At 36.6% G+C, this 25,651-nt stretch overlaps 3 protein-coding genes across 3 annotated transcripts; 2 read left to right on the forward strand and 1 right to left on the reverse strand.

The window, feature by feature from the left end:
* Nucleotides 1-497: 497 nt before the first annotated feature.
* On the forward strand, nt 498-12,020 carry LOC113119825 (calsequestrin-1-like). The gene is made up of 11 exons (XM_026289497.1): nt 498-909; nt 7,118-7,211; nt 7,778-7,878; nt 8,028-8,139; nt 8,236-8,309; nt 9,060-9,190; nt 9,271-9,316; nt 10,502-10,556; nt 10,664-10,764; nt 10,880-10,954; nt 11,028-12,020. The coding sequence occupies exons 1-11, from the start codon at nt 673-675 to the stop codon at nt 11,427-11,429; spliced, it is 1,428 nt and encodes a 475-aa protein (XP_026145282.1). The 5' UTR covers nt 498-672; the 3' UTR covers nt 11,430-12,020.
* Nucleotides 12,021-12,866: 846 nt separating this feature from the next.
* LOC113119834 (zinc finger protein 502) lies at nt 12,867-18,081 on the forward strand. Its single transcript, XM_026289510.1, has 4 exons — nt 12,867-13,555; nt 14,726-14,880; nt 15,895-15,976; nt 16,249-18,081. The coding sequence occupies exons 1-4, from the start codon at nt 13,282-13,284 to the stop codon at nt 17,094-17,096; spliced, it is 1,359 nt and encodes a 452-aa protein (XP_026145295.1). The 5' UTR covers nt 12,867-13,281; the 3' UTR covers nt 17,097-18,081.
* A 577-nt stretch (nt 18,082-18,658) lies between these two features.
* LOC113119815 (TOX high mobility group box family member 4-A-like) lies at nt 18,659-25,359 on the reverse strand. Its single transcript, XM_026289487.1, has 10 exons — nt 25,025-25,359; nt 24,588-24,767; nt 24,426-24,488; nt 23,044-23,349; nt 22,628-22,882; nt 22,193-22,543; nt 20,790-20,870; nt 19,974-20,708; nt 19,434-19,573; nt 18,659-19,350 (listed from the first exon to the last, which is right to left on the reverse strand). The coding sequence occupies exons 2-10, from the start codon at nt 24,690-24,692 to the stop codon at nt 19,293-19,295; spliced, it is 2,094 nt and encodes a 697-aa protein (XP_026145272.1). The 5' UTR covers nt 24,693-24,767; nt 25,025-25,359; the 3' UTR covers nt 18,659-19,292.
* Between the last annotated feature and the right edge of the window lie 292 nt (nt 25,360-25,651).

Here is a 25,651-nt window from a genome sequence, read left to right on the forward strand (position 1 = left end):
GATTGCCCAAAAAGTAAACTGACATCTGTGAAACCCAAAGAGCTACACCAGCCTCGTCTCTCCATGTCATCCTGGAGTGACCTAGTGCACATTCTAGCGCAGAGGATGAGCCAAGTGCAGCAAATAAGACCCCCCACCCCCTATTTATAGCTAAGATATGATCTGTGTAACACTTAATATGGAGAAAAAGTCTTCATGTGTGCCTTAAGATCCCTTTCCATCTCATACCATTTCATTATTCATAATCTCTCATTCATGCTTACTTTTTTTTGTTGTCCCATACACACACTTTCTGTTTCCCTAAAGGTCATATAAAAAAAAAATCAGTTTGGTTTGGTTACTTTGCCTTGCTCCAATCTCTAGTCTGGCTTACTCCATGAAGAATAGTGTCTCTTTCTTTTTTAGCAGCCCTCTCTCTCTCTCTCGTATCAATCTCAGTGTCTCTCTTTCTCTCTCATGCACTCATGTAATCCCACCCCCTTAAAACGCTCTTGACCCTGTTACTCGTCTCTTTTACCCGTGTGTAGGGGTTTCATACAGGGGGCCTCAGGACTTGGTCTTGTCTGTTCTGGGTGGTGGGGATCACACATTCTTTCTAACGTAATTTTATGAATTAGGCAGTTTGTTTTAAATTAATTGGAACTACATATTTCCCATCTTAAGTATTGAATCATGAAGTGGAACCTAGTGTTCCTTGGGCTCCTTCTGACCTTCGGGCAGCTCTCATGGGGGCAGAAGGGTATGGACATCCCTGAGTATGATGGAAAGGACCGCGTTCACGACCTAAATGCCAAGAATTTCAAGTCTGTGATGAAGAAATATGACGTGATGGTGGTGTACTACCATGAGCACGTAGGATCCAGCAAAGCCGCCCAGAAACAGTTCCAGATTGAGGAGCTGGCCCTTGAGGTGGGTTTGATTCAGAAATTGGCCAAAGGGGATGGGGTTATGATGGGGTTATACTGTAGGTAGCACCTGGAACCAGTGTAACTGTGGACAATTCTGAAGCATGTGTTCTAAAAAAAAATGCTGGGTTGTTTCAACCCAAATGTGAGACAAATATGGATAAACCAAACTACTAGGTTACATTTTTAAATAAGATTTTAACCCAACGGTTGGGTTTGCCCATATCTGAACAAAATTTTGACCCGAAAGCAACCCAGTATTTTTTAGTGTAGAGGTTTTGAGTGTAGAGGTTAATGAAAATCCTTTACTAAAGACATGTGAAAGGTGGAGTACCATTTAGAGTAGATGTAGATTATCAGATTTACTCATTTTGCCAAAATATTCATGTATATGCACACATGTAATGAGCCTGCTACAGACATCACTTATTTAGATAACGTGTCTAACCTTTTTATTTTAAGTCATTTAGACATATTATTTGTGAGTTTTACACATTGTGCAGCTTTTTAATAAGAGCAGAACATATTTACACATAAATTCTTGAGAATAAATGTCAAAACCATTGTTGTTAACTAATAACAATTGTTTACCTCTAATTGAAATAAAGCTGAAATATTGAAAACATACCTTAAACAAACCTTAAATGAAATGAATAGTTAATAGGTTTAAAGTTGAAGTTGAAACTAAACTGAAATTATTATTTGTTTTTAATATAAATATTTAATAAAACGAATAAAAATGACAAGCACATAAGTACAAAAAAAACCTAAAATATTAAATAAATACTGTAATTGCATATTAATGAAGTCAAAATAAGACTGGTAAAGAGCCCTTTCTTGTATGAAGTTCTGTCTTAATTTCAGTTTTGTTTTCTACATCTGAAGGATATAGCCAGCCACAGGTTTATTTAGCAAATAGTCAAATGTGTTGCTGCATGAGCAATGCCAATCAAAGACTCCTGAAACCAGCAGGCAAGTTCAGCGCAACAGGAATGACTGTGTGGCTATTTATAGCAAGCAATATTTTACTTCTGGGCATGTTATAGATCTGCTCTTATGGATCATGGAACGTTACATTGATAGTAAACATAACTGCATGGCCCTTGAATTTGACAAAAATATTGTGATTTGCATAGATTTATCTACTTGTGGGTGGCTGAAACCATAATTTGATGCTTCTAGCCTTAGTATTAGCCATAGTTTTTGATTGCTCAACCTTGATAGAGGACAATTACTTTAATTATTTATATACACCAGAGGCTTTGCTCTAGATCAGAAGGAAAAGTATAGTCCACCAGAGCCAAGGGAATGTGGGGCCTGTTACACCAGCCATGAAAACACTCTGAACTATGGCATCTATGTTCAGAAAAGTGCTGATGCACCACACAGTATATTTGCACTCTGAGCATAAGCCTGGATGGGTCATTTTTCAAAGAAAAAAATGATTATTATTTTGGTTTTATCTCAGACTCAGTATATTTCCACTTGGGTTTGTCGACAGGCAAGTACTAAAACTAATGTTAAAAAAGATTATGTAATGTACTGTAAAATAACATTTCTAGCATTTTGAAGCTTCAATATTGATATTTTCTATTTATGTTTAATACCAGTACAGTATGTAGGGCCTGAAGGACAGGGCCAGGGGCCAAAATCATTAGTAACACTGTATTAGATTGCGTAAGAAGACAGAGATTAGCCAGCTGTTGACAACAGTGTGGTTAATGTTTATTAAAATAATAATAATAAATTTAATAAAGCTGTAATAAAAGATAATACACATATTAGGTCCTTTTTGTAGAACTGAACCTATTTCGAAATTGTTGACCTTCACACTGTTATTGATCTGAACTGAACCAACACTGAAACGACTTGAGCTAAACTGCACGATTGTCTACACGAGCTACTTTACAGCAAAACCTGAAATGTCTTTATAGTTGAGTTTCCATAAGTGATTCCGCTATTTTCCTGTTTATCTCTGTGAAGCTGCTTTGACTCGATCTGTATTGTGCAAAGTGCTATAGAAATAAAGGTGACAACTCGAAAAACCATAAATGATCTTAAATGACCATTAGATATGTTACCTTGGCAACTAGCTGAAATAAAATAAGTTTAAGTACTGAAATAACAAACTAAAACTAAAGAAAAATAAAAATAAAAGCAAACTCAAGATATTATTAAATACTATATAAATACTAATAAAATAACACAAATAGTATAAAAATAATTCACATTAATATTTCAAGTCAACCTTTCAGATAAAGCTTGTTCTAACATGCCCCCACATGTCTATATCATGATGTGGGAAGATTTGCATATCGCCGCCCAAATGTTCACACAAAGAAAGAAGGCGTAACTTTTATTCTCGCTTTTGAAGCCGGCACCATGTGGAGGAGACGCTGTTTCATGTGAAAGCAAAACTACTTGGTTTGGCCTTCCAAAAAAGGACACAACTAGAAATCAGTCGATAAATTGTATTTACAACATTGTTCCAGAACAGTCCAACCCAAATATTCAGATGCGTGCAGCACATTTTACAGAGGAAGAGGACTGTTTCCTGTGAGAGCAGCCCACAACACTGGTGTCTGGTTCTATAAAGTTTGGCAATTCCAACTTTGCAAGGACAGTCTGGCGTTTCTGACTTTTAAATGTAAAGGATTTGCCACTGAAGGTTAAAACGCAAGTTTTGAGCAGTGTAGAGTAGTGCTTGTTTAATGTTTCTCCGATCACAAATGCAGACATGGTTTTATGTTTATGTGGCGTGATACGCAACACAATGCCTAAAAAGACTGTATAAGTCATTATAATTAGTAATTATGTCCCCACTGGATTCAACAAATGCCTTGTTTGTAATGGGATTTATTGGTTTTGTCTCATCATGTCACACATGACATCACAATATGTTAAGAGGGACAACATTTCCGTCACACACTTGAGGTATTTGGCCAATCAAAACACACTGGATAGCTGGCCAATCAGAGCACACCTCGCTTTTCAGAATGATGTGCTTTAAAAAAAAAAAAGCGACTCAGAATTCATGCTCTGCATTTAACCCATCCAAAGTGCACACACACAGCAGTAAACACACAAACCGTGAACACACACCCAGAGCAGTGGGCAGCCATTTATGCTGCAGCGCTCGGGGAGCAGTTGGGGGTTCAGTGCCTTGCTCAAGGGGACCTCAGTCATGGTATTGCCGGTCCAAGACTCAAACCCACAACCCTAGGGTTAGGCGTCAAACTCAATAACCACTAGGCCACAACTTCCCGGTAGCACATTTCATTACATCAAATACACAAAATATTTTTTTTTTAGCAACATCATATGACCTCTTTAAAATAAACAATAACAATGAAATAATCATGATAAATTATTATTATTTGTATTGTTATTATTATTAACCTTGTTAAGTGTGTTGAAGACTACTATCTGACCCTTGTTTAATGTTGGTTTATTAACATTTATAAACATTGTCCAAAATAATTTTCCAGCCGTGCATTATGCAAAGCCTTTTTCGTGATAGACCATAGATATGAGGGGAATGTGTGCGGTAAAAAATGCATCACAGCAGTCCAGCGCTGATGTAATGTTATGTGAGTTATAATAACTTATAACAGCAGGTGTGCTGTCTGGGCGCAGGAGCATGAAATCTGTAGTGTTGGCTGAGAGGACTGAGTGTTGGGCATAGTACTGTACCTGTCAGCGGATCCCAGAAACTTGAACGTCACCACCACTTTGCCAAAATAGTCCAGGTTGGTCTATGCAGCAGCACTAATTATAGACGCCATAGCTGTTTGTGTGGTACAGAATGCTGTGATGCTCCATACCAGAAGATCTGCTTTCTTCCCTTATAAAAACACTTATATGCTTTCATTTACACCAACCAGCACAGGGAGCTCTGGTTTAATTTCCTTTACAAATTTGGGTTAACTTATTGTTGACATAAACATTTCCTTAGGCCTATTGTAACTGAATTTTAAACTGAATTTTATGAATTGACGAATATACATTCAAGCTATGAATGTATGACTGAAAGAGATGGAGAGGTGCAAAGAGGAAGAAAAAGGGTGCATTACCCCATTGCTGTGTATTGAACTAAACGTCTTCTCCTCCTTCCTCTATCACCCGATTTTGATTTGTCATAAGCAAACTCTATCTAGATTCATTGCAAAAATCTTCTCTTGTTGACTAATGGCTTTTTCTGGATCACCTTATATAGCTGTGGTCTATTTGGCCTTAAGCCTTTAGCTGAGTTTAGCCTAAGATTTGATTAACAGACACATACCCCCCTCCCTTTAAGATATTATGTTGCACTAATGCATAGGACTAAACTGATAGGAAAACATGAGATTATTAAAATACTAATAATAATAAAAATAAGTGAAATATTCTCCTATTATAAGGTACGGTACTATAGAGAAGAATTATCACTCAAATATTGATGCTCATATTATAAACAAACTGAAAGAACTTGCATTCAAATCTCAGATAGCGCATTTACAACAAAAATAGTTGTGTAAACCCTAAAGACTTTTTACAAATCAAATTTTCACAAAATGATATGATCAATAAATCCATTATTTTAAGTGATCATATTATACAAGATTCAACTTGATTTTTGAAAGTAGAAGACAGTTTAATACAATTTATGACTTACATTTAACAGATTGACTTACATTTAACTTACAAACTTAACAGTTTGATTATACATCCCCAAAATTAAATTTTTTAACTCACCCTCATGTTGCTCCGAACCTGAATGATTTTTTTCTGTGAAAAAAAGGATACATTTCAATACAGTGAATGAGAATTTAAGTTTTCGAAATTTTACCATAAAAAATAACATAAACGTCCATACAATGAATGCACTAAATTCCAAGTCTCAGACTGAAAATGTATTTCATTATTAAAATAAGTTTTCCTTGGCATGTTGATGAGAAATCTTTTTTCACGATTCTTGAATCATTTTTTTGTGCCAGATATCTACAATGATCTGATTAGGGGTGTGTTTCCATAGTTGATTTTGGGAAACGTAACCCAGGATGATCTGAAGGATACATTCTGATTAATTTATTGACTTGATTTGATCATGGCGGTTAATGCATAGATACCTACGATATCACATAAGGAGCATTACATAAGCTATCCGCCATAACAGATCTGCAGAAGTGTTTAGCAGCATCTGAAATGTTAACCGTTCCAAGATTGCGAACATGGTGACATATGTGAACAAGTCAAATGAGGGATCTACTTATAGATATCTATGCGTTAACAGCTCACTTGAGGGGAAAATTATCAGTGAAATAATGACTTGAAATTCAGTCTGTTTTTCATTCAAAGCTACCACATGACATAAAAAGACTTTAAATTCTGCATGCATGTGACATTACACATGGTTATGATATGTTTATTCTGCTTTTTCATTAGTTTTGAACCTTAAAGGCTTCAGTCCCAGTGTATAGTAATTACATAGAGAAGAGCATTTACTTAGCACATTGTTTGCCCTTTTGTTTGCATGGAGGAAACAAAGTCAAATATGTTTAGAAGTCACTAATATATACTGATAATTTTAGAATTACATGGATGAAAATACTCAAAGTGAGACATGTGTGAGTATGTATAGGTATTGGCTCCTCACAATGGTTGGTTGCATCTGTCACCACGCCAACACCCTGTTACTGCAGCTCAGCAGGCACATGTAGCGCTGTGATTGGTGGAAGCAGCTGTCCATCATATGGGTCAAGTTTCACACCGATTTAGAAAGTGCAGGGGCAGCGCTCTTGATGACGGCTTTTATGGATGTAAGACTGTGGACGAAACTAACCACAGTTCTTACGGCACAGCCTGAAATATCTGTGCAGGCAGAAAACAAATTAGCTGTCTGTCCTTGTCCAACACGGTGTGTTTGTACTCAGCTACTAAAACCAGCTCTCATTTTGATAATAAATACATAATGGTTGTGCTGACAGGACACAAACCCTAATGAGCTTAAAACAAGAAGTCACTTTACTTTAGTGTTTCCAAAATAACAGGAACTTTCCTCTGAACAGTTATTTCGTGTGAACAGGGTATATGTGAGGGAACCACTAACATGAATTTAAACATCAACTAAATCACACATGGTGTTTAACGAAGCTGAAGGACATTCAAAATGATTGTTACTGTGATATTTTTTTATATTTTTTTTACTTTTTTGTTGTTGTTTTGTTACACAGCTTGCTGCACAAGTCCTGGAAGATCTTGACGATGAGGACATCGGTATCGGCCTACTCGACGAGAAGGCAGACAAAGCTGTTGCCAAGAAATTAGGTAAGCACATTTAAGAAACACTCAAATGTTACCATACCTATAATGTAATGTGATCTACTCCATATAAAAAAACTACTTTAGTACTTCTAATGAACTCATTTGCATGCAGTTTTATAAAAATGTTTAATAAAATCATGCAAAAAAAAAAAAAAAAAGAAGAAAAAGAAAGCTGTGTTCAGTCATAGCACCTAAAATACATGTTTTTGTTTATACATAACCTTAACCTAAAATGTTGATGTTTATGTAAATGCTTCATGTTGTTGTCTGTTTTGTCTTGTCTGTAAATAAGTCCATGTCTGTTACTATAGGGCAGAGGAAGGGATAGGTCATTCATTTTTGAAATAGGATCAATCAAGTCATTTTTTATAAATTGGATTTGATTGTGTTTCTGGTGGAAATTCTCAAAACTAGTTTTTGCTGTTTTAGGATTTATTTGATGATTTATTATTTCCTCTGGTATAGATGACTTGTTAAATTATAGGATGTCAGCAGAAGAACAAGCATGACCTCTGGTGGATATTTCCCACTTGGTTCTCACAGGTTTAATTCTATTTTGTGCTCTTCAGGTCTGGATGAAGCAGACAGTGTCTACATCTTCTTCGAGGACGAGGTCATTGAGTATGATGGAGAGCTTGCTGCGGACACACTGGTGGAGTTCGTCTATGATGTATGTGAAGAATAATTTATACCTGGTGCTGATATGTTTTTGTTTTCTTTCACATTTTTAATTTACTTCCTGCAATTCTTCCCCCCAACAACTTCTCCTTATTGCATATTCTTTTCATTTCCCCCCTATCTAATCAACTCTTTTCCCAGCTCATTGAGGATCCAGTTGAGATCATTGACAATGTGCGAGAGTTGAAAGGTTTCCACAATATTGAGGAGGATATCAAGCTGGTGGGTTTCTTCAAGAGTGAGAAATCTGAGCGTACGTATCCAAATGGGCCATGCAATGGGATTTTTTTCCCCATTTAAAAATAAGTAATCTGTTTGAGAAGTTCATCTGTGGCGTTGTGATTTTTAGACTACCAAGAATATGAAGACGCAGCAGAGGAGTTTCATCCACACATCAAGTTCTTTGCCACCTTTAGTCCAAAGGTAACGTAATGTAAATGTTATTTACACAACCCAACAGAAGTCTAGTTTGACCAATTTTATTGGACTTTCTGGTGACTTTTAGGTTTTATATCTTATCTCATCTGCAGAACCTGGTTTTACCAAGTGCAACATGTTCCTGGATCAACATCTTTGTTGCCCTTGGAACAACATTGTGATTAACCAATCAGATTTGAAGAACCAGTTTATAGTTTTTGTGAAGTTTAGGCTTACAGTCAGGGTTTGGTGCTTGTTCATCAGTGCCATACATTTATCACTTTCTCTGATTTTAAGAATTAGTTAGGTTTAGGTGTATGGTCAAGACTACATTTTTTTTATTAAAATGTTTTTCCAGGGTCAACAACATATGTTGACCTAGGAGCACTATCTCATCTGGATATAATTTTATTTATGCTAAAATGACTTTCTGAATCTTTGAAATGGCACTAGCTTAACTCTGGCAGCAGAATTTTAATAAACAAAGGAACTCTTTTCTTTTGGCTACTTTTCTAAAACTTTACACTAATGTATTAATATTTTATGGGTGTCCATAGTGCATAAAGACTATTGCAGCGGCAAAATCAGTTGTAGTGTGTAGCAATATTTAGACTGTATTCAAATGAAAAGTTAATCTGCACGAGTAGTTTTTGAAAGCAACACCTTTATTTCTATGCAATCTCAATTTACCCTGAAGTTAAAAAGCCCTGAAATTGACAGTTTCTCCATTGATCTTTTGATGACCACTGTTTGCAGGTTGCTAAGAGTCTAGACTTGAAGTTGAATGAGGTGGACTTCTACGAGCCCTTCATGGATGAACCCGTCGTCATCCCTGGTAAACCCTACAGTGAGAAAGAGCTTGTTGCCTTCATCGAGGACAATGACAGGTGTGTTGGCTGACGTGAAAACATTTGTTTAAATTGAGAAATAAAATCAGTAGTGAACATTATTGAAAATGTCTCAACAGGCCGACGCTGAGGAAGATGCAGCCACACAACATGTATGAGATCTGGGTAAGCTGATGCTGTGTCAGTCATACCACAGTTTTTCGGTGCTTGCAAGGCAACACTTGATATTGCTGAAACATTCTGTTTTTCTTCTTTTTTTTTGACAGTTTGCTACAATAAATTCAGCTTGAACCACTTCACATACAGAATCGTTTCAAAGTTTGTTTTGTTGATAATTTCACTCTGCCATTGAGATGAATGGGAATGCTAATGGATAGCTCTCTCCAGGTATTACAGACCTCCTTGATTTAACCGTCTATAATTTAATGCCAAGGGTATGTAATGAAAAGTAAGGTGATGTAAATGTACACTAACTTTTTTAAGCTACACTATGTAACTGTAACCTTCCAAACCATTTCTTTATTTTACCCAAGTAAACTTTGATAAACTGCTGGGACAATTTCCACAAGAAAATTGCATGCATACGTCATTAGCCTGTGGGTAGAAGATAAAGGTTTCTTGTTACAACAAATGAGCCATGGATCATTCATAATGGGTAAAAAAATCGACAAACAAAACAAAAACACATTATTTATTTGTCCATCTGCCCTGAGGCGATGTCCTGTATCAGGGTTGTTATGGCTAACTAAAAATAAAATGAAAACCATTAAACAAAAACTATTAAAGTGACAAAAACACACCAAGAAAATTACTAAAACTTGAACTAAAATTACAATTAATATGGAAAATATAAAAATTAAAACGAATAGTGTCTCAACAATACTAAAATAGCTCTTTCCTGTATCTATGTTTAGATCAGAACATCGAACCACAACAAACCAAATTCTTCAGGAAGATGCATTTAGCTTTTTTTTTTATTTTTTACTAAGTTAGCTTTAAAAATGAAAGTATAAAAAAACCTGTAGATTTGCTAAGATAATTATTGCAGAAATACATAATCATAATCTGTGAAAAGGGTCCATATCTTTCAGAAAATTTAAACACTTAACTTATGCTGCCTTGCAAGCACTGCTATTACCTTCAGGACATAAACAGTATATTCACAAGATTATCTTTAAGAAAAAGATTTGTTGCTAGACACAAGGAAACTAATGTACAGTAAATGATATTCTTAATGAAGGATCAAAGACATTGCAAAGGTATTCCAAGATGTAATCTCATGATTTGATATAGTGACTGCGGACCACAAGATCTTTTGCTTCATGTTCTGTAACCATCATTTTCTGACAGGAGGATGCTCTTGATGGCGAGCATATAATTGCTTTTGCTGAGGAGGGAGACCCAGGTATGAGACATTTTTATTAAGCTGATCAAGGCCACTGTCAATTAAGAACATAATACAACTTTATCTCTCACTTGAACGTGTCTGCTGTTTTCTGGGGGTCCTTGCAGATGGCTTTGAATTCCTTGAAATCGTGAAAGAGGTGGCAGAGGATAACACAGACAATCCCGACCTGAGCATTGTCTGGATCGACCCCGATGACTTCCCTTTGGTAACTCTATGGTTTTTATTGTGCTAAGAATTGTGCAATATTCCAAATATAATCCTTGTTGTGAAAGTAGATTCCAGTACATAAGCAGTGATGAGAGCGTCTCTGTGACCTGCAGCTTGTTCCCTACTGGGAGAAGACCTTCGACATTGACCTTTCCTCACCTCAGATTGGTGTAGTGGAGGTGGATGATGTAAGTTTCTCACAGTAGGATTAATCTGCTGTGTGTCGTGTCTTTCGAGACTGAGCTGTTGTATCCTCTGCAGGCTGATAGTATCTGGTTTGATATGGATGACGCTGATGACATGCCAACAGCTGATGAGCTGGAGGATTGGCTGGAGGACGTGCTAGAGAACAAAATTGATCCTGATGAGGACGATGACGACGATGATGACGACGACGACGACGATGACGATGATGATGACGATGACGACGACGATGATGACGACGACGATGATGATGACGACGACGATGACGACGATGATGATGACGACGATGACGACGACGACGACGATGATGACGACGACGACGACGATGACGATGATGACGACGATGATGATGACGACGATGATGACGACGATGATGATGACGACGATGATGACGACGATGATGATGATGACGACGATGATGATGACGATGATGACGACGACGATGACGACGACGATTAAACTTGTACCATTTTACACATATTATCCAAACTAAAGTCTGTTTATTTGCAACTGTCTGAATAATCAACATCATAAAAATTCCTTCATTAATTTTTGGCGGATATCACAAGGTTAAAAATGACATCATTTAACTGTGACCTTCCATGCACATCTAGGGATGTGCTTACCATTCTCTCACCCATTGACCCAATGTTTTATTCAAAGACCACGCTCTCTCTTAAATCTTCAGATATTCACTTTCGAATGTTGACGTCACTTCTAAATTCAAAATTATTAGCAAAATATGTCTTGCTTCCAGTTCTTTGCCATCCATTTTTTCATTTCATTACACTGTAATTGGCCGTTAAACACACCACTAATACATTGAAAAAGGACCTGACTTTTAAGCATAAAAATGCAACCAAATTTTTTTTTAGATCGTCAGAGTGAGCAGCAACATTATTTAAGTGTACATCCATCTGTTAAATTTGTTGTTATTGTCTCAATGTATATTTGTACTAATATGTGGATGGATTGTTTGTCCCACTGTGATAGGACCTAAAGGTGCTAAGCAGGCTTTTCCTCAAGGTCATTTGTCATACCTTCTTTCTTTGGTAAGATAGGATGTGACCTAATGTGATGTTAGACAGAGAAGGGATTGTCCAGCCTTCCTTCTGTGTCTAAAAAGTGCAGTAAATCACGTTTTCTACAGAAAAATGAACTTTTTTTTTTTTTTTTTTTTTTTTTTTATTAATAAAGACAACTTGGTTTAACTCTTAAGTCTTAAAATAAAAACAGATTGGAATAAAGTGTTGTGAATCACAGTTATTGTTTTTTTTTTTTTTTTATTAGATATTACAAATATGTTTACATTACCAATATGCGTTTGTAGGTTATTGTGTCCTAAATATTTCAAATATGGATTTTACATATCCAGAATATGCCATTGTATTTCTTTTCTATTTTAGCATAGTGTCATGCCGAGGATACAGATGTTCATACAGCAGCTGATGTTTTCGATACAAAAGATGCTACCATCTCACATAGATATTGCAAATGTGTCTCTGTGATATTTTTTATTTATTTATTTATTTATTTTGCCTCATTATTCTGACTTTTATTGCTTTCCTGTTCCAAATGTGACACTTTCTCCGATTAGGATACATTCATTCAATACTTTTTCATCAAATGGTCAGTAAAGGAAGTCAACCTTAGGAGGTCAAAATGTTTTTTATATTAGCTGTATAATTTTGTATTCTTGTTGGGGAATGAAAACTTGGCATGAAATGGAAATTAGCACTATTTTCTAAATGATCATTCTACAGATCTTTTTTGATCAATTTTTTGACCTTTTTGATGTTTAATCAAAATATAATAGGCTAACAGCCTCTCGTTAACCCTTTGCGTTCATGCCTCCATTTTTGAGTGCAACGCCTATATATAACATCCCATTAACAACCGATGAATATAATATTTGTTCTTTTTCGACTTGAAGGGAATATCTCGCCATTTTTTTTATATAAGTTTCATAACGAAGTAAATTTTTTTAACTAAAATAGATGTCAACATGCAGTGCAAACAAGACGAAGAATGGACTAACTTTTCTGTAAAGAAAATTTTTTTTAAACAATGGATATTCTAGAATAAACTACACCATCATATGAAAATATTTTGCTATCAATATTAGATATATCTATCAGGAGCGACTTTCTGGATTTGGCGCCACCGGTTATACGTGCATACATCATTGTGTCAGCAGACACGCCCATTACTTCCATCTTAGCCATGTGGAAATGACCACAAACGACTGCACGACCGCTCCGTTTGTTTTTTCATTGTGAATATAACTGTGCATGTTCAAAACACGAGCACAATGTCCGAGTCCGTGTGCAGGTTTCAGGCCGAGGTGGCAGCCGTTATGGAGGTATTACTGAAGGTGGCCGTCGTGGAGATAACGAAAGTTTTCGAAGGACGCGCATTGGATTGCCATGGCTGCAGGGTCGATAGAGAAGCTCAGGTCAAAGAAAACCTGGTGTGTGTCCCTGACATCAGGGCTCATATGAAAAGTGCATTGACTGATCTCTCTGAAAAGATGGTTTGTAGCGTCGGCGTGCAAGTAGGAGAGACACTGCTGTCCCACCATCAGGGTATGTTTGTCTGCGTAAACAACAGCCACTTCTCTCGCTGTGCACGTCGCTTGTTTTTACTTTCACAGTTGAATTCAGTGTGCACCGGAAGTACGGGCTATCGTATGTGGCAAGCCGTAGCATTATATATTGCTTAAAATGACCTAGTATCAATTTTTTGTTACTGGTATTTATTTAATTATTATTATTAATATATAGTGGCTGGTATAGTTTTCTTTTCCTCGTAACCGTTCATTAGATACTAGTATTTTAATCTTTTTGAGCTATTAGTCTCTATTCCAGTGGTATTTAGTTACTTTTTACTAGGTTATAAAGTACTAGTACTTAATTACTTGTAACTTTTTGGACCAGATATTAGACCTAAGTTTTTATATTTTCAGTAAAATTTCTTTATAGTGATAAAATATTAGTTCAAAACAGCAATGTGGAGAGAGTAAATGCATATTGATTTGTTAGGGTGTTGATTCAAACCAAACATATCCCTATTGCAGTTTTTCTATCTGTATCAATTAATTTATTGAACTCTATCTATATTACATCTATATGTGATTTGCTGATTCATGTTATGCTCTAAACTGAAAGAAGTGAGTAAATGAATGAGACAAAATGAATAGATAAAAGTCACCGTTGGAATAGTACTACTACAATTAAATAGTTACTTAGGTATTGAATCTGAAAATGTATTATTTATTATCGGATTGTTTGAAATAACAAGTAACAAAAATAAGTACTGTTTAATTTTAAGGAATAGTTGGTTTGCCATACTTTTAAAAGTAGTTGCAGCAGTCGGTTGAAGGTTAAAGTCCGTCTTTGCAGCAGTTTAAATTTTGCAGACCATTGCTTTGTTTTCATGCAAAAAATACAGTGATTTGTGTGTGCAGCCTTTCTTAAATATGAGCAATAAGTAATCATCATTATGACATTTTTATAGTCAAAGTATTTTGGATAGACAAAGTTTATTAACCAGTGTGTGTCTATGGTTTTATTCACCTGTTCATGTAAAGCAGAGCTGGTTCAAAACTTTAAAGGATTTTGATTGAAAGGACAGTATGCTCTTAAAACCCTAAATAATGTGCTTTAAGAAAACCTGCAGCACTCATTCACACAGACCAGTTTTCTAATGTTTCTGAATTTTTTAATGTATTGTGTTTTTTCCCACACCCCATTCAGATCCGTACATGCCCACTGAGAGAGACGAGATTTGTCTGCTGGAATCCAGAGGAGAGGAGGGGCTTTCTCCCTCTGAAAAACTCTGTGAGGAGTCTCCAGAAGCTGTGGATTTGCAATGCATGGTTGACCTTCCATGCACTATCTTCAAAGAAACTGTAGGTGGCGCTGATTTTAAACTTTCTCTTAGATTTGTCGACTGAATGCCATTAAAAAAAACAGAAATTCAAGATTATATATATATATCTCAATAATAATTAAACAACACATTGGCGTGTTCACGTTTCTTTGGTGTCTTTTATTAGTTAGATGACATGGAAGAAAACAGATTAATCTTTTTTAGTGTTTTATTTTGACTTTGTAGCTGGACGTTCAGTCCACATTACATTCATAATTTTGTTTTAGAATCAGATTTAGTTTTGTAACTTATTATACAAATGACCACAGAAATATTTTACTATTGAAAGTTACAAGTGTACTGTGAAGTAAACACTATTTCATAATAATTACATTTTAAATTTCAATAATATTTAATAATTATGTCTTAAATTCTTCACTGTTCAAACCCTCAAGCTATTTAAGATTTCAAACCTTGTGCTTTTATTTTGGCAGAATGTTAGGAATTATGTTGGGAGTGTGAGAAAAAAAAAAAAGTCAACCTAGTGCACAGATCACATTTTCAATATAGATTAAACTTGCAGAACATGCAGAGATTGAGCTCGCTGAATTTAATTAGAATTTGAAAACATTGGATTATGATTTGCCTGCGCTTTGCTCTGAAACAAGCAGCACATAAGACCATACAGTTATTTAAATCACAGACTTTAATTTGATAATTGTTAAAGCTATATTGCAGTTATTGTGCGACCCCATTCATTTATTTTTGTTTTATGTTGGATATCATTTCTAAGAAGTTTTTCATCATCTCATGACCCCCCTGCAGTTCCCTCACGGAGCCCCATTTAGGAACCATGACTTGGAGTACAAATTGATTAATATAAATGTAAATGCAAAATAAAAATGTTCCTCTAAAAAAAAATCACAACTTTTGTAATATGTTAATTTAGCCATTTCTGCTGCTTTTCACTACTGAACAAGTCAGTATGTATGTATGTATATATGTGTGTGTGTGTGTATACAGTATGTATACAATGTATTATTTCCTGTTTTAGGGGATTGGCAGAGAAGACGGCTTAATTCATGAAGCCCAATGGCCAGATGACTTAAAGAAAACCGAGATAATTCAGGAAAATGGTATGAAGAAACCAGACATGCTTGATTCATAATCATTTATATTTAAAAATATAAATATAAAAAATGTTACTGTTTGAAGCTAACCAACTATACTAAACTACCAGAGTTAAATACATAAATTGTAGTTTTTCATTCTAATATATAAATAAAACATTTGATGCTCCAGTAATTTAATGTATTTTAGTTTTCTTTTTTTTTGGTAAATAATAAAGAAAATGTAACACTTTTGTGAGAATAAAATATTTCACCCCCCGCCCCCTTTGTATTTTTAGGTCTTCAGGAATCCTTTTCAGACTCTATAGTAGATCCAGAGTCTCATCTGTTCAGCTCTGTTTTAGGTAGCATTCCCAGTGCAGACCTTTCCACTGACACTATGTGGGACCTTAGCCTTATGGAAGTCAGTTCTTTGGCGTCTGTTGAAAAGTCGCCTCTCATAGAACCTCCTCAATCCAGCAGAACCCCAGCGGAGGCCACTGAACTCAGCCAGGCATCAGGTGATAGTACTGCCAGTGCGAAGAAGGTGCGCTTCCAGCTGAGCCAAACACCGTTCGACTGCAAACTGTTACGGCCTTGCTCTGTGCAACTTGTCAACCTCTTGAAGCCATCCAGTGAACAAAGGCTAAACGGTTCCAACAGAAAATGCTTTTCTACACCCAAAGACCTGCGAACCCATCAGCGTGTCCATACGGGACGTCGGCTGTGCTGCTTTAAAGAGTGTGGGAACGGCATTTGGCGTCTGCAGGGTGTCCTCGTACATGGAAATGCTTATGTCTGCAAGATCTGTGGCAAGAAGTTCAAACGCAAGAAGATCCTGAAGCGTCATGAGCGATTTCATACAGGTGAAAAACCATATTCGTGCAGGGGGTGTAAAAAGACATTTGCTCTGCGGAAAAGCCTGCGAAGACACGAACGCTTCCACACTGGAGAGAGACCTCACGTCTGCCCGCACTGCAGGAAAGGCTTCCGTCTCAAAAACAATCTGAAGGCTCATCTGCGCTTTCACACAGGGGAAAAGCCTTTCGTTTGCAACCTGTGCTCAAAGGGTTTTAGGATCCACAAGAACCTTGAGAAACACAGGCTCGCTCACGCGGCGCCAGTTAGCTTTCGAACTCTTCAATAACTGACAAACGTTGTGTGTGACCTAAACCAAACGCCATATTTCTACCTCACATCAGAACCACTGTATCCAACCGTAAATCTAGCACACAATGGCAGGAAGAACGTCAGGGTGACTCATTTTGTGGTCACATTTTCTCTGTGATATCATGTTGTAAATGTTTTTTTTTTAAAGTGTTTCTGGACCGTTTTCTTCTATTGTAATCTTTGCCCCCAGCTGCATCTGTACTAATACTATACAAACGTTTTATTCTTCATGAGGTTCTTGCCTGTAAGAGTAACACATCCAGGGCATTACAGGGTGCAGTGATACAGTCCAACACTAGTAGGCTTGACTGATTCTCGCTTGATGTAAATACTAAAATCATAGTTCTAGGATGCTTTTAAACTTTTAAGTTTTTTTAAAGAATGTTTTTATCTTCTGTCATAACTGTTTTAATGCCCTAAATCTTGTCTAGACCGGTTCAAGTGTAGTTGAACACTGGAGATGATTGGATGCTGCCGGATTCACAGCCTTGTAATCATTTTTTAAGCAATTTGTACTTTATATGTTTTTTTAAAACGTTACTATTTCTTAGCAGCTTTGTTCACTTTAAGCTTATTTTTAGAAAGCTAAAAAAAAAAACTTTAACTTTGTTAGAGACACTACTGCTCACATTTTCCCATTATTATGTTTTACATTCTTTCTTGCATTTAATGTGAGATCATTATTTGGAGAAATCAAACATTTCACTTGAAATCTTAAATTGCCAGAGAGATTTTTTTTTTTTTAAATAAATGTGAATCTTTGTCTTATTCTTTGTTTTTAACCAGCTATGCTTCATCAATCGTATGGTTTTAGTTTGATATAAAAAAAAAACCATGTAGTAACTTAGATTTGTGAGTTTATAACCAACAAAAGAAATTGTTCCACTATATTTCCTGTTTTTCCATTCCTCATGGCCACTGATAAACATTTCAGTTTTCTTTTTGAATAAACAATAACCTTATCTTTGTTTACTGGGCTGACTTTTTTTTTTTAATTGAGACCAGTTACGGACATTGACCTCAAGTAAATTGAGAAGGTTTACTGAAGAAAAACTGTTCCACAATTGTAATGACAAACATTTAAGCTAGCAAATTTGAGAATGATTCCAGATGAAGCTTTGAGAGTCTTTCCAGTAGTGATACAAATGCATTTAAGGAGAAACAACCTTGTTTTTATCAACCATTTAAAGTAACCTTGCAGTGATTATCAAGATCAGGGTTCCTAAACTAGGCTTTGTGAAAAATATATTGATGGAAAGCTAATAATTAAATTATATTTTTTAATAAAATACAAATTATCTTTAAAAAAAAAACATGATAAAAAATATTTTATTTGTACTTGCATTTTGGTAATTGGTCATGTGACCATTAACTGAAAATCATTAAACTATAAACTCTTCAGTTTAAAAGACACAAAAGGTCTTTGAATCATATTAAACAAGAAATATGCTTTGTGACTGAAAAAAAAAAAAACTTATTTACTACTCGTTTACTTATTTACTTAACTTGCTCAGAATACATGGTTTGAAGACATCAATAGACAGACACTTTCTTTAATTTTATTTTATAGTTCACTGAAAAACCACTACAAACAAAGTGGTCTGTTAGCAATGACTTCAGAAACTTGTTCCATTTTGGCTGCCTTTTAGTAATACTTGAATCATTTCTGTAACACAATCTAAAAACAAAGAAAAGAAAGCATAACTAAGGCCAAAAGATTTGATACGAGAGCACTTCTGAACACTGATCTAAGATACCGTCAGTACAACATGAGAAAATTGCATTAGACAAATCACAGAATTGCAGAATGATTGCATTACTTGTCGAGTTTCACTAATACTCATTTTTCATCATAATCAAAACTACTGTATTTGAAAATAAAAACTTCAGATTTTGTCCCACTTAAACTCAAATCACTAGTAACGTAAACAAAAAAAAGAAATCACTGGACCAGAACGGAGTAGAAAAAAAATACGTTCCAAATAAAGTACAATAATCACGTGGGTCCTTTTCTTTTTCAATGTGGAAAACAAACACATGGTTTTTCCACTGCTTTTTTTCATGCCTTAGCTATTTACAACAAAACGCTCGTAAATCCAGTACGATTCTGCCGTGTTCTCTTATAAAAGTCACATCCAGGCATGTTGAGACCCAGATACAGCAGGATTTTCATTTATTTGACGGTGGCTGAGTTCTGGCTCTTAATTGAACACCAGGCCATGAAAATATCCCTGTCAAGAGAGCAAACATGACACTAGCATGGGAATATGACCTTACAAATAAAAAATTAAACATGCATGCAAAAAAAACAAACCTGCAGTGTGTGGCCACACATTCATTGCTGCAATACTCCTTATCCCAGTCTCGACTCTCCACAGCAGGGTTTGTACACCCAGCACGGACACAGAGATTTGAAGACGAGGCCTCAGGAGCAATGCTTACCTCCACCTCCATCTGAAAAACAAGGGAGAGAACATCTCTGAACAACTCTTTGCTGTGTGCAAAGAGATGATTTGTGTTTGATCTTTAAATCGTTTCCTGTATGGATGTTACTAATAAGCTCAATTATAATAACTCTGTTAATGGTAAAGGGATAGTCACCAAAAAATAAAAACTCGGTCATCATTTACTCAAATAGCTTCAGTTCCCATTGACTTTCACTGTTTTTTTTTGGTTCATACAATGGAAGTAAGTGGGAATCAAAACATATGTAAATATGTTCATTTTAAGTATTGTTTCGGGAAACACATAATTGTGGAACTAAAACTATAGCTGGCTAACAACACTTTTGGAAAAAGCTTTGGAATTCAATTTTTTATTTTTAGGGGAATTTTTAATTATGGGAAAAACTAACCTCTTCAGGTTCCTCCCGAATCACTGTCTCATCTGTCCCAGTGACCAACTCCTCTTTGGGTTCTTCCACTTGCACCTCAACAGGGGCGGCGGGATGCACTGTGGCGGAGATGGTGGATGTGGCAATAACAGGATTGGCACTTGTAGCTGTAGTAACAATAATCGGTGTAGACAGGTCGGAGTGTAAAGAAGCAGGCACAATCTTTATCTGAAGAGGTGGAGGTGGTGTAGCCGTGACAGCCAAGGAACTTCCTGGCCCTCCACGGGGCTTGGCCTGAAGAGGTGGCGGAGCTTGGGTTTGTACCATCTGCTGCAGACGTGGTGGAGGTGGGGTGCCCTGCATCTGCTGCAGCGGTGGAGGCTGTCGTCCGGCAGCAGCCGGCTGCACGGCTCGCAATCCGGCCGGGATCACCGTCACCATGGACGTGGGGATCTGGTGGATCTGAGAACCTCCCTGCAGCATCTGTTTGGAGATGATGATTTTCGTGACAGTGGGGGTCGGGCTGGGGGAAGGGGTCAGGGGCTGGCCGAAAGCCAGGGGTAGAGAGCCCGTGCGGGAACGGGTGGTGACTTGAGGCCCATCAAGGATGATATTGGAGGCGCAGATGTTAGTGATGGTGTTCTGCTCAGGGATGGGTGTCAGCCGTGGACGAGCAGGGGCAGCAGGAGCAGTAGTGACGGGACAGGGGACAGAGGGAGGAGTGGAAGGAGTGCTATCCTCCACCTCAGAAGATGACTGATGAGAAACAAAGAAAAGAAAGAAATTAGACTAAAAATCAAAAACTCACAGAGGAAGAACCAGAAACAATTCACTCACTTTGGAAAGCTGATTTGCTCTGTAGGCTGCTAATGCTTTCAGATACTCTTTCCTGGCTGCCTCGGTTTTCCTCTTGTAAACCTGAAATAAAATCTACATTTAATTATGGGAATCATACATTTCCAGATACAATTCCTTCTTTTAAAGCTTCTGAAGAAGAAATATTTGGAAAAAGAAGATTTCAGATTATGAAATGACGTTAATAAAAAAATAAATAAAATAAAATTATAATAATTTGTTGCACAGTGTTTACACATAATTTTAAATGACTTTGCAGTCTTTTTAGACATAGCTGCATTTCAATAATTGACCCTTAAGTATATATTAATCAATGGTGAGTTTGAGGTGGGACAATCTGTTTGTCCAAGCAATGGTTGACAGTCTAATAAAAACATTTTTTTTAAATGGACAACTTTTATGACGTTAAGGCTGGTTCACACGGCAGGATAATTAGGCCAATTTTAGCCCCGATTCACCCCTTCCGACAATTTTAGGATGCTCCGATTATCGTAAAATAATCTGTTCAAATATTCCTGCCATGTGTGGTGTGTTAAGACTGCTCTCCTATGCTCGAAGAATGTTGGGACCGCTCCGATCTCAAATCGGGGATATCCAACATGTTGGATTTATTTTGCCCGATTTCTTCTCGTGTGTGGTGTCCCCCCTGTGGACTGTGGCGTGTAGCCAATCAGAAAGCGAGGTGACGAGGCGGTGAGGAGGAAGTACCGGGAAACAAAATCAAAACAGCCGGCGTATATTTAACAAATATAACAAATACAAATAAAGTCGATGGGCATAACTACATCCACAACTGCAGTCCACCAGAGTACATGGAAACTAATATATGAACGTTTATTTCAACAGTTATTAATCTGTGTAGTAAGTACGTAACAACATTTCTATGAGAGAAAACAACAACTTATCTCCATATTATGATATAGCAAGTATAGTCCATGCTCGCGTTGTCTCCACCTCTTTGACCATCGCCTTTTCTTGTTTTTCTTATGTTTTTTTTCCGTTAAAAACAAAGCACAAACTATGGCCACTGCATCCTCTTCGTCCGCCATGATTGTTTACTCTAAAGTCACGTTTGATCTCGAGGGATTTTGCTCGGGAGTCAAATCGGTTCGTGTGTGATGTGTTGATATTGCCGTGTGGCTGCACACCACACACTGAACGACCAAAACTGTAAGACCCGTGATTTTTTAATCGCTGTGTGTGGGGTCTCTCAGGTTTGGAAAATCGGCCGACAATTTTAAAATCGTCCCGTGTGAACCAGGCCTTACTGCCACTTTTGATCAATGTAATGCATACTTGATGTCAAAAATATTTGAGAAACCTTTGAGCGGTAGTGTATCTTTTAAATGGACTGCATTTTTTGCCGTTGAAAAACTATACTCCACCTGTTTTTGCTCTTCTCCAAGACTGTCCCACATGGATGCCACAATCTTCGACACCTCTCCGAATGTGGCATTAGGGTTCTGGCCTTTAATTGCTGCCTGGGTGTCTCTGAAGAACAGAGCATAGGCTGACACTGGCTTCTGTGGTTCATTGGGATCTTTCTTCTTTTTTCCTTTTTTGCCTCCAAGTGTTGCTCCCGTGTCCAGTGTGGTCAGAGGAACCATGGCCGGTTTACCGCCCACCCTCCTCACCACAGCTGGTAGAGCAGAGGAAAGCTGGGTAGAACCCGTCAAGTTGGGGAGGTGCGATATGATGGCCGGAGAGGTTGAGGAGGAGTCTACCAGCATAGTTTTCTGAAACACAAATGGGGAGATGTTACAAAATGGAAAAACAAAGAAAATGTGCCTCCATTTAAGCCCATAACTAAAAAAACTGACTTGTCTGAAGTCCTCCATGTCTTCATCCTGCAACGAGCCAGCAGGGGACGGTGTGGCAGACAGCGGTTGTTCAGGAGACTTTGACACACTGGCTCCACCACCAAGACTGAGCCCCAACTGAGCGCTTAGATCCGAATGGTCTATGGTGGTGAGCTGGTTGTTTCCCAGGAGACTATGGTTCATGTCATTTATTGGAACATCGATAGTCATGGAGGAGGAACTACTGAAATGGGAGCCAACAGAATGCCCAAGATCCTTAAAAAAAAAAACATGACAGAAAAAAAAAAACTCATTATCTGGTGTGCCAATCTACAATTAACTCCATATCTCATTACATTAACAGCAGTTCAAATGCCCATCCTTACACGCTAAAAACATGAACATAAATCATCACTGATAGAAAAAGAAAAGCTTACCACACCCAGAGTTGAGCTCAGTAGTGCACTTCCTCCCGCCGGGTTAATCGCACCTATACTCAAGTGCTCTATGCCCTGAGATGATGGATTCATGAAAGCCGAGGCAAAAGAGGGATCATTCCCCCCTACCACAGGATTACTGGCAAGACTACTTCCAACTCCAGAAGTACTTGAGCTCTCAGCCTGTTCGGCCAGTTCTCCAAAATGGGCTTCCACATCCTCGATGGTGAGCGCAGAATCTGGATCCAAGGAGATTGGTGGAATTTCAAACTCTTCATCACCCAGACAGGGTGTATAGAAGGTTTTCTACATTAATAATAGAAAAATAAACAAAACAAGTAATTTAATATATAATGGTATAATTATAAAAAATATGCAAGTAAATATAAAAATACATACACACAACACCGATCAAAAGTTTGGGATCAGAATGATAATTTTATGTTTTTTTTTTTTTTACAGCAGTTTCTTATGCTCATCAAGGCTGAATTTATTGGATCAAAAATACATGAAAAAAAAAATTATATCGTGAAATATTATTATGATGTCAAATAAAGTTTTCCTATTTTAATATACATTATAGATAAATATATAACCCTTCAGAAATCACTTTAATATGTGCATTTATTATCAGTTATGAAAACTGTTTAACATTTTTTTGGAACATGTGATACTTTTTTTTCAAGATTCTTTGATTTATAAAAAGAAAAAATAGCATTTACTTAAAATAGAAATCTTTTCTAACAGTATACACTACAATAATTTTTTTTTAAACAAATAAATAAAAAAATTAATTTGAAAGATTAAAACTTTTTATTCGGCAAGGATGTGTTAAATTGTTAAGAAATGATAGCAAAGATTAATATTATTAGTAAAGATTTATATTTTGAATAAATGTTGTTCTTTTTAACTTTTTATTAATCAAAGAATCCTGGAAAAAAATATTTGGCAGCACAACTGTTGCCAACATTGATCATTCAAAAAAAAAAACAAAAAAAAAAAAAAACAGCATTTTAGAATGATTTCTTGAGGATCATGTGACACTTTACACTGGAGTAATGGCTGAAGAAAATTCAGCTTTTCATCACAGAAATAAATTATATTTTAAATTATATGAAAATAGACAACATTATTTTATATTGCAATAACATTTTGTAAGATTACTAACAATTACAGAAATTTTTTTCTGTATTTTTTATCAAATAAATGTAGTCTAAGCATAAGAACATTATAAGTCTTGCTGATCCCAAGCTTTTGACCGGTAGGATAGAGAGAGAGAGAAAGAGAGAGAGAGAGAGAGAGAGAGAGAGAGAGAGAGAGAGAGAGAGAAAAACTCTAGAATTTGTAATATAGACCAGCTAACTGAGTTTTTGTAGCACTACCTCAGATGACCAATGATGACTAGGTCCACTGATGGTCAGGTATGATTCATTGCCACCTGCGAACTAATAAACGGGACAAAATGTGAATTTTTTTCCACTCAAACATTTAGATCAAATGTACACTAACTGACTGCAATACTTGCACAGAGGTGCATGATGTACCTTGTTCGCTGAATCATATCCATTGTAAGACGAGTTATCCATGAACTCAGAATCAACATGTTGACCAGTCCCGTCCGAGAGATCCGAGTAAAAATTCAAATCCATAATGATAATACAGGGAATAAATAAATGGATGAATTAAGTCTTCTGGATCTCTTTATATCAGAGGGAGCGACCGACCTTGTAACAATCCAAGAGCAACAAATAACAAAACAAACAAACAAACAAAAGTCATCTAAGAAGAAAAAATGCTATTCACTAAAAGAAAAGAACCAGCACCATGTTCTCAGTATCGTCCAGCATATGGTTTGTGTTGTTCGACTGAATAATGCCAATAAACCTCATTAGACGATCCAACATGCAGCGGTGGTATGACCAGGTCTGTTTATATATATACATATATACACGTTTATTAAGAGTGATAGATATAGGCTTACCAATTTAGCCAGCCAGCAGCAGCTAACGTTAACTGGCTAAATGGTGCTAGTTCAGAGATGTGTTTCTGTTAAACCCAACATGAGGAGGTTTCATTCATATCGCAGGCCGCGCGGAGAGACTTCTGCTGCGTTACTTCCTATGTGTAATATCCAACGTCGAATTAAATAACACTATAAACTCTATATTCTTAATACATATTCAAACTGGATAATGAAGGTTTGATTTAGAGCTACACTAGCAGACATTTGCTGCAAGTGCTAAAAATGGACCGATTCGATCGGTAATCTGCTACGTTTGTCTGTTTGCATTCACAAGTCCGATTGATCTTCTTCTTCTTTTGGAGTTTTATGGCGGTTGGCAAACAAACGATAGGTGCATTCCCGCCACCTACTGGCTGGAGTGTGTGGAGCATTGATGGAAGAGGAAACACTAAATCATAAAATAAATAAATAAATAACTTCTAAAATCCGGTTAAACACAATAACTTTTAAAAGTAAGTCATTAAAGCATTATATATTTTATAATGAATCAAGCCATTATTAAACAGAGTTTTAAGTGTAATAATTTCTATCCCTATTTATTTTAATTCTTCCAACAGAAATGCTCTTTCATTATCATAAGCAGAA

This window comes from Carassius auratus, chromosome 2 (assembly GCF_003368295.1).
Source record: "Carassius auratus strain Wakin chromosome 2, ASM336829v1, whole genome shotgun sequence".
Lineage (NCBI taxonomy): Eukaryota > Metazoa > Chordata > Actinopteri > Cypriniformes > Cyprinidae > Carassius > Carassius auratus.